The following is a 14331-nucleotide window of genomic DNA, read 5'->3' as shown; positions in this document are numbered from 1 at the left end:
TCTTTGCTGGAGTGTGCTATGGTAAGAAGATTTGGGCATTATGTGATGAGGAACTAGTGGATCACTTATTTCATTCCATGGAACCTTCGGCGAAACAATGGATTTTTCTCTAATGGAAGTACTATCTCATTCAGATTTCACCAAGGTACTGCTCACAATTTGGGCACTTTAGATGGCCTGACGCAAAGTATATCTTTCTAAATATATTTGTATATCTCTCTACTTCCTAAATGTATTTAGAGGCACATCTCAAAAGTGCCCCTAAAACTCTGTAGCGGCATATCTCAAAGTTCCCTTTAATTGGCTTTGGGCCAATTTGAATGAAGTACCGCTATTTCATTTAGAGACACAAGCATCTGGGGAACTTTTCAAAGTGTCTCTAAAAGTAACTAGAGGCACTTTGCCCACCTATTGGGGTAGTTTGAAGTGCCCGAAAATCTCTACAGTGTAGTAGTGTCCGGGGAGAAGTCGATAGCCAAATTGTCCGTAACTTTTCCAAATCTTATTTACTCCGATGTTATTAAATGGTGAACTTTGAAATGTTCATTTTGGAGTACAGTGCAGATCACAAATTGTCTGTCATTCTTGGGCAGTCACAAAAATGTATAAAATCCTATATGGAAGTCATAGTGTCACATCACGCCTGATGTATCGATCATGCTACAAGTCGACCGAAAAATATCGCACTGAATACCAAGGCTCCAAACCACTTATTTGAGACAAATCTGCATAGTAAGGAGGCAACTTAATCAGGTCAAAAACATGATATAGGTGTAAGAAACAAATGATCATATTATTTGTTCTAAATCATAATGATTTAAATTTAGAAAATCATACTTCCTGTTGCAATCTGCGCTATCAGTTAAGTCAACAGTTGAAATCTGCCATGCCAAATGTGCTGCTGCAGCTGTTAGAAAAGGGTAGTATGGCCAAGCTGTGGAACATGATTAATATAAGAAGTCAATAAATGTTACTTAAGAATACAATTAATGTAATTCTGATAATGATCACTAACCCAGTCCAGCATTATAGCCACTAAGTGCTAAACCGCCAATAGTTGCAGTACCAAAGGCACTAATCCACTGCTTGGTTGAATCTCCGAACCTTATGGCTGTGGACTTAACTCCTATTTTGAGGTCATCTTTTTTGTCCTGGCATGCATTATGATACGATGATAAGATACTATGTCAACCTAATAAGATGTGTTTGCTCAATTTTGATATGAAAGAATACCTGGTGTGCATATATGGTATCGTACACCAATGTCCAACATATCCCAGCAATATACATTGGAAGGAGGACAGTGGGCTCCAAACTATCTTTAATAGCAGCCCATCCTAATAAAGCTCCCCAGTTGAACGACAATCCGAGATATGCCTGAGGCTGTTAAAAATTTCATTGGAAGTAACTTAAGTGATCACTCTCTGTAAGCAAGATTACGTTAGTACAACCTTATCACTTACCCAAAATGTGAGCCTCTTCATTAGGGGATATGAAGACACCAATGGAAGCCAAATGAGCCCAAGAACACGGCTACATATGAAATGAGACAAATTTAGAGGTGATACTGTATAATGATACAAGCAAAATATATCTGGCAAACTATCATCTGTTGGATTTTGTGGAAATTAGTATGTCAAAATGGATCAACAGAGATACATTAGACTTGTAGGGATTCGTTATATGATTTTCACACAATGCCATATGGTAGATAGTTTCTAAGGTTGGAGTTTGGAGCATCCGAAATAGATAGATTTCATTCCACTCGCAAGAGCAAAAAAAAGATATTACCTTAAGTTGTTCAGTTGGAGAAGAAAAAACAAACCCAGTCCTAGTAGTAGTTGAAATCCGAGGAAGTATAATCCTTGAGTAGGAGTTACTACGCCTGATGCAAGAGGCCTGTTTTTGGTGCGCTCAACCTACAAGAGGAACATGTCCATCATCATTTCCTTGCTTGAGCCACTTTAAAAATAAGTAATGCAACTGAGAGACCATTATATATATATATATATAAATTTAGTTTACTTTTAAAAATAATTAGGGTAGAAGGTACCTTAATAGTGACATGCTTGCATCTCCAGAAAATATATCCAATATTTTGGGACCTTGCTTAGCATATTTTCTCTCTATGTGGTTTAACTAAGTTGTTTGTTTAATCTACTATTTATCATATTTAGCATGACATATGAAATTTAATTGTGCTAAATTACTATTTCAAAAGTAATCATATAATACATCTATAACTACATTTGATCCTTGTATGTATCCATGGTTCGAAAAAATTTCAATGTATTTTCCATAACAAGGAAATTCTGAAGGGTGTTGTATGCAACTAGATGAAACTATAAAGAAGATATAAAAAAATAACCTTTTTGTCAAAGTCGCGGTCGATATAATCATTGACTGTGCAAGCGGCCCCCCTCATGGGGATACATACAAATCCTAAGAGTGCGAGCAGTTTAAAGTCAGGAAGCGTCCCCGGCATTGCCGCCATTGTTATTGACCTACAATGCAAAGGTTATAGGAGCTTTTCAAACAACAGTGAAATATGTTTGGACTAAATATAAGAAAAATATACCAAAATGCATTAATAATGTCTCCTATGAAGCTTTAACAAACCATTTATGGTGCCATGTTTTTAGTTATGAACCATATAGAAGATTTCTGTTGTTACTTGGTAATGTAAAAATGACGGCGGGCTCTCTTGCATGTGTATGAAAGTGCAACCAAACAATTAGCGAGAGCAATCATCAATGTATTTTAAAAAGTGATGTTCTAGAACTTATATCGGATAGTGAGAACACAAAAAGAATCAATTGGCTCCCTTCACAGGGCGACACAAGCTGTAACAGGAGCCCCAGATACCACCACATCCGCCCACTCCACCTCATAGCGGTCGCCAGTAACCTATGATAGGATAAGCCCACACGAAGTTGGCGCTGTGGGGCCCGATTTGTTGTGCGCGGTGCGGGTGGCTCACTGACTTGTGAATTTGCGGTGGAGAACCCCAAGGATCAACTCTTGTCACTGAGGTCAAGGCATATGGTTGGCGGCAGCAGTAATGCTTGACTTACGGAGAAGTGTTACGGACGGGCTGTTACGGACAGACGTGGAAATGGGCCTTTGGATGAAACATGCCGGGGTGGTTGCTAAAAAATATGCCGCACCAATTCTGCGTTGACACGTCAGTCCGTAAGGAAATTTCTGTAAGATTTTGCCCGTAGATGTAGCATTACTGGTCGGCTCCCTCTCTTGATTGGGGGCACGTTGCGTGCCTTGTTTTTGCGTGATCTAGGTGTTTTAGCCACAGGTTTGGTGTCCTTGTTTTGATGTTGATGAAGCACAATAACACAGCTGATACATAGTGGCAAGGGGGTGCATGGCCGCATTTTCAGTCAGCTTAGGCAAAACTCCACCGTAGTTGGACTTTTCGAAAGAAATATAAACCTTATTCAAACGGAGGTAGTATTAACAAGCTAGAACCTCGATCGCAAGTTATATGAATGTGAACGGACGGAGTAGTAGTAAGCATACCACATGCATGGCCAAGCGAGGAGCCAGCTGCCGATGGGCTTCTCCAGACGAGCGAGCCTCGCGTACGGGAGCGCCGCCTCAAGTGACCTCTCCACCCACGACACCGGCGGGGGGGTGCTGTCCTTCTTGTCTTCCTCCGTCTTCTTGTCTTCCTCGGTCTTCTCGTCTTCCTCCGTCATCTCGTCTTCCTCCGTGGACTGATAGGGGGCCGAGATCGTGCGCGATCGTGCGAGAAGCTGGCGGGGAGAAGGACCATGTCGACGTAGTGGGAGGACGCCTCTGTGCTGGCTGTGGCGGAGGACGGCCATGGCCTGGGAGGAGGTCGAGATCGCCTGTGATCGTGCAGAAAGCTGGCGGGGAGAAGGACCCTGTCGATGTAGTGAGAGGACGCCTGTGTGGTGGCTGACGCTCAGGAGGGCCATGGCCGTGTTTAGGTCCTTCGTGTACGGGGGTTTGGCACCACGGAATGATATGTGTGTAAATCTGAATCTTAAGCTAACGAAGCAACTGAAAGCAGGATATTTATAGGGCGCGCGCTAGCCGCCGGCCGGGTGACTATTACGTACTTCTGGCATAATCCTAATTAATATAGGGCGCGCGCATGCTAGCCGCCGGCGACTAATTTCCGTCTGCGGACCGGTTGTGCCTGCCATGCAATGCATATGTCCCATTTAACCTTGTAGGCAGCTGATGCTCCGCGGTCGCTGGTCGGACTTCGGAGGCAGTGCGAAAAGTAGGAGCCAGTTTTTTCTAGGCATGACTAGATACAAGCAAAATTGAGTGAACCTATAGAAGAATATCTTAGAGCATCTCCAACAGACGCTCTATCCAGCGTTGTATTCAAAAAAATGGCTGGTTTAGCGCGCGGGCGCAAAATAATTCTTCAACAGGTGCTCTATTCGGCGCTGTAAAATACAACTTAGGGCAAAAGCGCTATATCGTGCGCTATATGTCCACGCCGGAAAGAGCGCACGGTATAACGTCGCGGCGCAGAAACAACTACAGATTTTTACAGCTCCAAGATACAGCGCTGGATAGAGCTTCTGCTGGAGGTGAATTTGTCCTTACGCGCAAAACATGGATAGAGCGCGCTGCAAAGCGCTTTTACAGCGCCAAGATTTAGCGCGGCTGTTGGAGATGCTTATATTTTTCACCGAGGAAGTATATGTATGTACCATGTGTATGGTGTACGTAGAGTATATACTCTCTTTTTTTACAGTTCATCAGGGAGAGCGAAAAGCTCTCGCCTGAATCTTTCATTTCATCGTGAGATCGGGTGAAACCCCGTTTTTGTTTGGCAGCAAGTTACAAGGGGAGAGGGAGACATCGCCCAACGCAGAGAGGGGGCGAGCTCGAGGGCAGAATACAACAAAGAGGAGCCACAAATCGACATCAACGCGATGCTCCAGAGGTAGCCTTGCATGCCAGAGAGCGGCATCATCCTTGTAGCGCTTGCGCAACAGCGAAAGGGAGGGAGGGAGCTTCTCGAAGACGATCCCGTTCATGTGCTTCCACAAGTGCCAAAGGCAGAGGAGGCGGAGAGTTGCAGCAGTGGCCGGTGGCGCGGATGGCGACAGAGCACACCGAGCAGCCTAGGCCACGGGGAGGGCAGGGTCAGGTTGACCACCCACGGCAGCCCAAAACCGTAGCGCGAAGGGGCAATCGAACATGATATGGGCAGAGGTTTCCAACGGAGCGAGGTAGATAGGGAAACTGCTCGCCGTCAGGTCGAGGATCCCTTTCCGGTGGAGGTTGGCATGGCACTGAATGCGCCCGCAAACGAGGAGCCATTCGAAGAAGCGAACTCTGGAGGGCGCCTAATTCTGACGAACTCGAAGTTGGTGTCCCGCACCCCACCAAAAATTCAGAGTTTGTAGAGGTCGGAGGTGCGGAGGGCGCCACCACTCTTGGCACAGAGAGGAAGCGATCGGCTATTGGGAGAGTCGGTGAGCTGAGTGTCACAGAGCACGAGCTCGAGGCCGCCCCGTTAAATGGTGGCGGTGGCGGAGAGTGGAGGCACCAGGTAGCTGTAGAGGCCACCGGTGACAATTTGACGAACCGTGGCGCAGGGAGCCGTGCAGTGAGAGAACAACTCATGCATCACCATCACGAGAGGTCCCGCTGATGACCACGCGTCCAGCCTAGAAGCGGTGCGAGCTCCATCCCTGAGGAGGACCCGCAAGACATTGCGGTAGAGCGGGAGGAGCCAGAGGAGGGAGGACCAGTGAATGGTAGACCACACCCAACGTGGCCACGACGCCTCCGGCACGGAGTGAAGCCGATGCAGGAGCTTGAGTTGGAGGCAAGCGTTCTGTTCGTGCAGAGAGCGTACGCCTAGGCCACCCTCTTCCTTCGCGCGGCAAACAAGATCCCATGGCACGAGGCAATGGGCCCCGGACACACGGTCAGTGCCCGTCAAGAGGAAAGCACGGCGGAGACGATCAAGAGCCGCAATCACCCCCGCGGGCAGCTCCAGGGCACCCATGGCGAAAGTGGGGAGAGCGTCGAGGACGGTGTTCAGGAGGACCAACCGTTGCATCAAACACCTCTTTCCTATAATGAACTTGTTGAGTACACACGTACTCATCCCTGTTTGAATCCCCTGCTTAGATTACCTGAACAACCAGGAGGATGCCACCGAAAGACCTGAAGGAGCAGAGGATATCTGCTATGAAGAACCAGACCTGTCCGGAGGAGTAGAAGGGGTGGACTTCCTGATCGCCTACGGAATATTCCGTCCCACTCCTGATCTTATGGTTAAGACGGGTATTACAGTGCAATAATCATTGGACGACATTGGTTATTAATCCTAGATGAATAACCCAATTGCAATGAAACCTCCACCAATACTGATACATGGTTCCATTGTCCACCACATAGTCATATTCATAATTGTGAAAGTAATACTTTGATTTTAAAGCAAGAGTGATAAGTATAGTACTTTGCAAGTAATTTGCTAAAAATACAGAAAATGACATGAGAAAGCGATGAACTTGCCTTTCTTGACTGCAAGATTATGTAGTCAAGGACTTCGATATGGAATATCTCCAAATTCTAAAATAGCATCATCGCCGGTAAGGATAATGTTTAAAAGATTGGAAAATATGATATAATGCATAAGTATGAGATGCAATCACTCTAAGCATAACCTAACCCCGATGATTTAGGATTAGTGAGTTGAAATGACTGGTTAACATTTGGTATAATCTTAACATGTAATGAACAGTTGTTAGTTTTAGTAGTGTGGAAACTAAAATTATTCACTAGTCAAATAAGAGATACTAGCAGCCTAGGATTATGAACATAAATTCTAAGCTCATCCCGATGGACATTGGTTGAGTAGAGGAGAAGCGCGCGCCACCCCGAGAGGTACTTGTCCGCTTTGGAGATGAGCAGAGTGAACACGTCGAGGTGAAGCTTTTCCGCGGAGAGAGGCAGCCCCATATACGTCTGGGAAAAGCCTTCGACACGGCACTAGAGCACATCTTCGATGTCGGCGAGGGTCTCCGGCAGCATATTTATGGGGATGAGTGTGCTCTTCGAGTAGTTGATGCAGAGGCCGGAGGCGTGCTCGAATTGACAAAGGGGAAGACTAAGCCGTTGCGTCGCCCCCCACCTCGGCTCGGAGGATGGTCAACGTGTCGTTGGCGTACTGAAGCACTGGGCACGGCGAACCGTCGACAAGGGGGTGTTGGAGGACGTTGTCGTGGTGAGTCAGGCGTTGGAGGACGTCCGCCGTGATGAGGAAGAGGTATGGAGAGAGCGGGTCGCCCTGCCGCAGCCCGCGCATGCAACGAATCCACCTCCCAGGGACACTGTTGAGGAGGATGGCGGAGCGGGAGGATGAAAAAATGGTGTCCATCCAAGCACACAAAAGGGTGGGGAAGCCACTAGCGAGCATGATCCTACGGAGGCTTTGGTGAAGTCCAACTTGAGGATGATGCAATGGGCACGGTGGCGTAGACGAAATTCTCGGAGATGTTTCGGCCGGAGAGGAAGTCGATCTGGTCCATGTCGATAAGAGACGTGCGGCTGGGAGGTGGGAGCTTTGCAGATTCTTTTGATGGAGCACTTCTGAAGAGAAACCTTCCTAAATAAGGCTGGGCTGAGGACAGCGACGAACTTGGGGAGGAGGAAGACGTGCGCCCTGTCGATGCGCTAGAGATCAGCCGTGGGAATACTCAAAGGAGGGCCGGACCGACGGAGTCCCAAGCGGCGCGGTAGAAGCTGGGCCCATGCCTATCAGGACCTGCGGCGCTCGCGTGGTCAAGCGAGTTGACGACCGTCGCAACCTCCTGGGCCGTAAACGGCCCACCAAGGCCCGCAATATCGATGTGGGGTTAGTTGAAGTAGCGTTCGTCGATGTCGAAGTCCGAGGAGTCGTCCGTCCGCCGCCCCATGAGGTCATTGTAGAAGGGGAAGAGGGCGGAAGCCTTGGCCTCATGGGAGGAAAGGTCATGACGCCCACCTCAAGCAGCGGATGGAGTTGCGGCAGAGGCGCTGGGAGGCGCGAGCGTGGAAGAAGCAGGAGTTTTCATCTCCCTCCGTGATCACTCTGAACTTGCAGCGGTGTTTCCAGCGCGTGGCACGCTGAAGCACCAAGCGCTCGAGCGTCGTCCTGCAAAATACACGCAACGAGATCTTGTCCAAGGAGAGCTTCCGAGACTCCTCAAATAGATCAAGCAGATCAATAAGAAAGGAGCAGTTATTTTCGAATTTAGGGTTGAAGCGGTGCGAGCGTTTCCAAACCTTGGCGGCAGAGCGGAAGGACTTCGGGCAAGCGGCAATGTCTCCTGTCGCATCATCCAGAGCTGGAGGTCTGGACCAGGAAGGGAGGGTAATGGGGAGGAATAGGGGATCAAGAAGCCAAGCATTCTCGAAACGGAAGCAGGAGGCTCTAGGGATGGTGGTGGAGGCGGTGACGAGGAGAGGCACGTGATCAGAGGTGGGGCGAGGAAGGGAGGAAAGGGAAGAATTAGGTAGGGCGAGGTTCCAAGCTTGGTTGAAAAGGGCACGATCGAGCCGAGCTAGGACAGACGAATCTCTCTTGTTAGACCAGGTGAAGCGCCGATCTAGCAAGGGGAGCTCGAAAAGATCCAGGTTACGGATGGAGTCGTTGAAAGCCGTGGCCAGCGTGACATCGAAATTATCCTTGTTCTTGTCGCTGGGGTCATGGACGAGGTCGAAATCGCCAATGACAAGCCAGGGGATGGGGAAGAGGGGGTCAAGGTTCTCGATCTCACAGAGAAACGCAGATGTGAGGGAGTGGTCGGCAGGAGCGTAAACGTTCGTAACAACAAGGGCCAGGTCGGAGAGCGAGGATTGCGGAGAGGTGGAGTGGGAGAAGCGGTCGCGAAGGATGGCCAGTAACGAGAATTGACTAGGGTACCATGCAGTGAGCATCCCACCCGAGCTACCGATAGCGTCAAGGGTTTCAAAGGAGGAGAGGTTGGGGGAAGGATGGAGGTGGCAGTGAAATTGATCATGGAGTGAAGCTTTGTTTCTTGGATGCAGACAATCGAGGGAGCAGTGGAAGAGATCGCGTCACGCACAATGGGCGTATTTTTCAAAAAAACTAAGACTTGAGTGTTCCACGATTTGATTTTAACATCACGATGGCGACTAATCATCGAAACGATCAGCACCGGGAAAGATACAGAGGGTACATGGAGAAGTACACGCACACACACACACACACACATAAGCCTAAAACCAGAAGAAGGATAGGAAGGATGGAGACGAGTGGCGGCACGTTCCATCTATGGTTGGCAGCGACGGTGCCGTGGCAAAGACACAGAGAGCCGTCTAATCACCGACACCTGAGGGCACCGACGAGGAGCATCTAGTGGCGGCGAAAGCGTCTACCACACGTTTACGGAGAGGCTTGGCCACATCAGCGAGAGAGCCGTGTTTCTTCACCTGCTTTTGTACGACAGCAGTGCACCCGGTGAGGGCGTCCTTGAGGCCATGCTACTTGACGGCGCACACCTCAACAGGCTCGAAGAGCTAGGACTCCTTGGAGGCCAGGCGGGAGCTGCGCTTCACCGGAGCTTCCATGGACGAAACAGGAGGCACGGGCCCCGCAACAACGGGCACGGCAGTAAAGGAGATATGCCCAAGAGGCAATAATAAAAGTGGTTATTATATATCTTTATGTTTATGATAAATGTTTATATACCATGCTATAATTGTATTAACCGAAACATTGATACATGTGTGATATGTAAACAACAAAGAGTCCCTAGTATGCCTCTTAACTAGCTTGTTGATTAATGGATGATTAGTTTCATAATCATGAACATTGGATGTTATTAATAACAAGGTTATATCATTATATGAATGATGTAATGGACACACCCAATTAAGCGTAGCATAAGATCACGTCATTAAGTTATTTGCTATAAGCTTTCGATACATAGTTACCTAGTCCTTATGACCATGAGATCATGTAAATCACTTATACCGGAAAGGTACTTTGATTACATCAAACACCACTGCGTAAATGGGTGGTTATAAAGGTGGGATTAAGTATCCGGAAAGTATGAGTTGAGGCATATGGATCAACAGTGGGATTTGTCCATCCCGATGACGGATAGATATACTCTGGGCCCTCTCGGTGGAATGTCATCTAATGTCTTGCAAGCATATGAATAAGTTCATAAGAGACCACATACCACGGTACGAGTAAAGAGTACTTGTCAGGAGACGAGGTTGAACAAGGTATAGAGTGATACCGATGATCAAACCTCGGACAAGTAAAATATCGCGTGACAAAGGGAATTGGTATCGTATGTGAATGGTTCATTCGATCACTAATGTCATCGTTGAATATGTGGGAGCCATTATGGATCTCCAGATCCCGCTATTGGTTATTGGTCGGAGAGAGTACTCAACCATGTCTGCATAGTTCGCGAACCGTAGGGTGACACACTTAAGGTTTGATGTTGAAATGGTAGAACTTGAATATGGAATGGAGTTCGAAGATTTGTTCAAAGTCCCGGTTGAGATCCCGGACATCACGAGGAGTTCCGGAATGGTCCGGAGAATAAGATTCATATATAGGAAGTCATTTTATAAGTTTGAAAATGATCCGGTGCATTTATGGAAGGTTCTAGAAGGTTCTAGAATATTCCAGAAGAAAGTCACTTTGGAAGGCGGAGTCCCGAAGGGACTCCACCACCATGGCCGGCCAACCCTAGGGGGTGGAGTCCCAGGTGGACTCCACCTAAGGTGGCCGGCCACCCCCTCCCAAGGGAAGGTGGGAATCCCACCTCTAGTGGGAGTCCTAGCTTGGGTAGGTTTCATGTCATATGGAAGGTTTTGGTTTGGGGTCTTATTCGAAGACTTGTAGACCAACTCTTGGGTGTTCCACCTATATAATGAGGGCCAAGGGGAGGGGGCCGGCCACCCCAACACCACAAGGTGGCCGCACCCCATAGTGGCCGGCGCCCCCCTCTCCCAAACCCTAGCGGCCCTCTCTCCTCCACCACTTCCCGCACGCTTAGCGAAGCTCCGCCGGGTTTCTCCACCACCACCGCCACCACGCTGTCGTGCTGCTGGATTCAAGAGGAGCTACTACTTCCGCTGCCCGCTGGAACGGGGAGGTGGACGTCGACTTCATCAACACCGAACGTGTGACCGAGTACGGAGGTGCTGCCCGATCGTGGCACCGTGATCAAGATCTTCTACACACTTTTGCAAGCGGCAAGTGAACGTCTACCGCAGCAACAAGAGCCTCATCTTGTATGCTTTGGAAATCTTCAAGGGTGAGTCTCGATCATCCCCTCGTTGCTACCGTCTTCTAGATTGCATCTTGGCTTGGATTGCGTGTTTGCGGTAGGAATTTTTTTTTTCTATGCAACGAATCCCTACAGTGGTATCAGAGCCGTGTCTATGCATAGATGGTTGCACGAGTAGAACACAATGGTTTTGTGGGCATTGATGCTCTTGTTATCTTTAGTTTGAGTACTTTGCATCTTTGTGGCATAGTGGGATGAAGCGGCTCAGACTAACTTTACATGACCGCGTTCATGAGACTTGTTCCTCGTTCGACATGCAACTTGTATTGCATAAGAGGCTTTGCGGGTGTCTGTCTCTCCTACTATAGTGAAGATTCAATTTACTCTTCTATTGACAACATTAGTATCACCGTTGTGGTTCATGTTCGTAGGTAGATTAGATCTCTCTCGAAAACCCTAAACCACGTAAAATATGCAAACCAAATTAGAGACGTCTAACTTGTTTTTGCAGGGTTTGGTGATGTGATATGGCCATAATGTGATGATGAATATGTATGAGATGATCATTATTGTATTGTGGCAACCGGCAGGAGCCTTATGGTTGTCTTTAAATTTCATGTTGAGTAGTATTTCAAAGTAGTTGTAATAGTTGCTACATGGAGGACAATCATGAAGACGGCGCCATTGACCTTGACGCTACGCCGACGATGATGGAGATCATGCCCGAAGATGATAGAGATCATGTCCGTGCTTTGGAGATGAAGATCAAAGGCGCAAAGACAAAAGGGCCATATCATATCACATATGAACTGCATGTGATGTTAATCCTTTTATGCATCTTATTTTGCTTAGATCGCGACGGTAGCATTATAAGATGATCCCTCACTTAAATCTCAAGATAATAAAGTGTTCATCCTTAGTAGCACTGTTGCCAAGACTTGTCGTTTCGAAGCATCTCGTGATGATCGGGTGTGATAGAATCAACAAGTGCATACAACGGGTGCAAGACAGTTTTGCACATGCGGATACTAAGGTGGCCTTGACGAGCCTAGCATGTACAGACATGGTCTCGGAACACGTGATACCGAAAGGTAGAGCATGAATCATATGGTTGATATGATGAACACTTTGAGTGTTCGCCATTGAAATTACACCTTGTCTCGTGATGATCGGACTTAGGTGTGGTGGATTTGGTTCGTGTGATCACTAAGACAATGCGAGGGATATTGTTTTGAGTGGGAGTTCAACTAGATTTTTAATTATGTTGAATTAAAATTTGAACTCAATTTGTCATAAACTTAGTCTAAACTTTTGCAAATATTTGTTGTAGAGATGGCGTCCCCAATCAATTTTAACCAGTTCCTAGAGAAAGAAAAGCTTAAGAGCAACGGTAGCAACTTCACCGACTGGTTCCGTCATGTGAGGATCTTCCTCGCTGGCGGAAATCTGCAATATGTGCTTGATGCACCGCTAGGTGACCCTCCTGCAGAAACTGAAACCGAGGAAGTAAAGAATGTTTACGCAACTCGGAAAGCTCGGTACTCTCAAGTACAGTGTGCCATCCTGTGCAGTCTGGAATCCGATCTTCAAAAACGTTTTGAGCACCACGATCCTCATGAGTTGGTCAATGAGATGAAAGCTATATTTGAGACTCATGCAGCCGTGGAATGCTATGAAGCATCGAAACATTTCTTCAGCTGTATGATGGAAGAAGGCAGCTCCGTTAGTGAGCACATGCTCGTTATGACCGGGCATGCGAAGAAACTCAGTGACTTCGGATTAATGATTCCTAACAGACTGGGGATTAATCGTGTCCTTCAATCACTGCCACCAAGTTACAAGAACTTTGTGATGAACTACAATATGCAGAACATGAACAAGGAGTTACCTGAACTCTTTGGCATGCTAAAAGCTGCTGAGATTGAAATCAAGAAAGAGCACCAAGTGTTGATGGTCAACAAGACCACCAGTTTCAAGAAACAGGGCAAGTCTAAGGGGAAATTCAAGAAGGGTGGCAAGAAAGCTGCCACGCCTCCTGTGAAACCTAAGAACGGCCGTAAGCCTGATGCTGAGTGCTATTACTGCAAGGAGAAGGGACACTGGAAGCGTAATTGCTCCAAGTATCTGGCTGATCTGAAGAGCGGCCTTGTCAAGAAGAAGAAAGAAGGTATATCTGATATACATGTTATAGATGTTTATCTCACTGGTTCTCGTTCTAGTACCTGGGTATTTGATACTGGTTCGGTTGCTCATATTTGTAACTCGAAACAGGAACTAAAGAATAAACGAAGACTACTGAAAGATGAAGTGACAATGCGCGTTGGAAACAGATCCAAAGTCGATGTGATCGCTGTCGGCACACTTCCTCTACATCTACCTTCGGGATTAGTTTTATGCCTAAATAATTGTTATTTTGTACCCGCGTTGAGCATGAATATTATATCTGGATCTTGTTTAATGCAAGACGGTTATTCATTCAAGTCTGAGAATAATGGTTGTTCTATTTTTATGAATAATATCTTTTATGGTCGAGCACCTAAAAAGAATGGCTTATTTCTGTTAGATCTCGATAGTAGTAATAGGCATATACATAACATTGATGCTAAGCGAATTAAATTGAATGATAATTCTACTTATATGTGGCACTATCGTCTTGGTCATATTGGAGTGAAACGCATGAAGAAACTCCATACCGATGGATTACTTGAATCACTTGACTTTGAGTCACTTGATAGATGCGAAGCATGTCTAATGGGAAAAATGACTAAGACTCAATTTTCTGGTATGATGGAGCGAGCTACTGACTTATTGGAAATCATACATACCGATGTGTGCGGACCAATGAGTGTAGCATCGCGCGGTGGTTATCGTTATGTTCTAACCTTCACAGATGATCTGAGTAGATATGGGTATATCTATTTCATGAAACATAAATCCGAAACTTTCGAGAAGTTTAAGGAATTCCAAAGTGAAGTAGAAAATCAACGTAACAAGAAGATTAAATTTCTACGATCTGATCGTGGAGGTGAATATCTGAGTTATGAGTTTGGCATGCATT

The 14331-nt window shown here is 46.8% G+C and overlaps 2 protein-coding genes across 2 annotated transcripts; both read right to left on the bottom strand.

The window, feature by feature from the left end:
* Positions 1–491: 491 nt before the first annotated feature.
* Positions 492–4039, bottom strand: LOC127313956 (4-hydroxybenzoate geranyltransferase 2). The gene is made up of 8 exons (XM_051344432.2): positions 3535–4039; positions 2369–2504; positions 1792–1919; positions 1464–1533; positions 1234–1383; positions 1016–1151; positions 838–934; positions 492–725 (listed from the first exon to the last, which is right to left on the bottom strand). The coding sequence occupies exons 1-8, from the start codon at positions 3954–3956 to the stop codon at positions 656–658; spliced, it is 1209 nt and encodes a 402-aa protein (XP_051200392.1). The 5' UTR covers positions 3957–4039; the 3' UTR covers positions 492–655.
* Positions 4040–7989: 3950 nt separating this feature from the next.
* Positions 7990–8937, bottom strand: LOC139833871 (uncharacterized). The gene has a single exon (XM_071824231.1). The coding sequence runs from the start codon at positions 8935–8937 to the stop codon at positions 7990–7992; it is 948 nt and encodes a 315-aa protein (XP_071680332.1).
* Positions 8938–14331: the final 5394 nt, after the last annotated feature.

The sequence above is a fragment of the Lolium perenne genome, chromosome 7 (genome assembly GCF_019359855.2).
Source record: "Lolium perenne isolate Kyuss_39 chromosome 7, Kyuss_2.0, whole genome shotgun sequence".
Taxonomy (NCBI): Eukaryota; Viridiplantae; Streptophyta; class Magnoliopsida; order Poales; family Poaceae; genus Lolium; species Lolium perenne.
The sequence above is the reverse complement of the archived record's forward strand: the minus strand, read 5'-3'. Positions and strand labels throughout refer to the sequence as shown.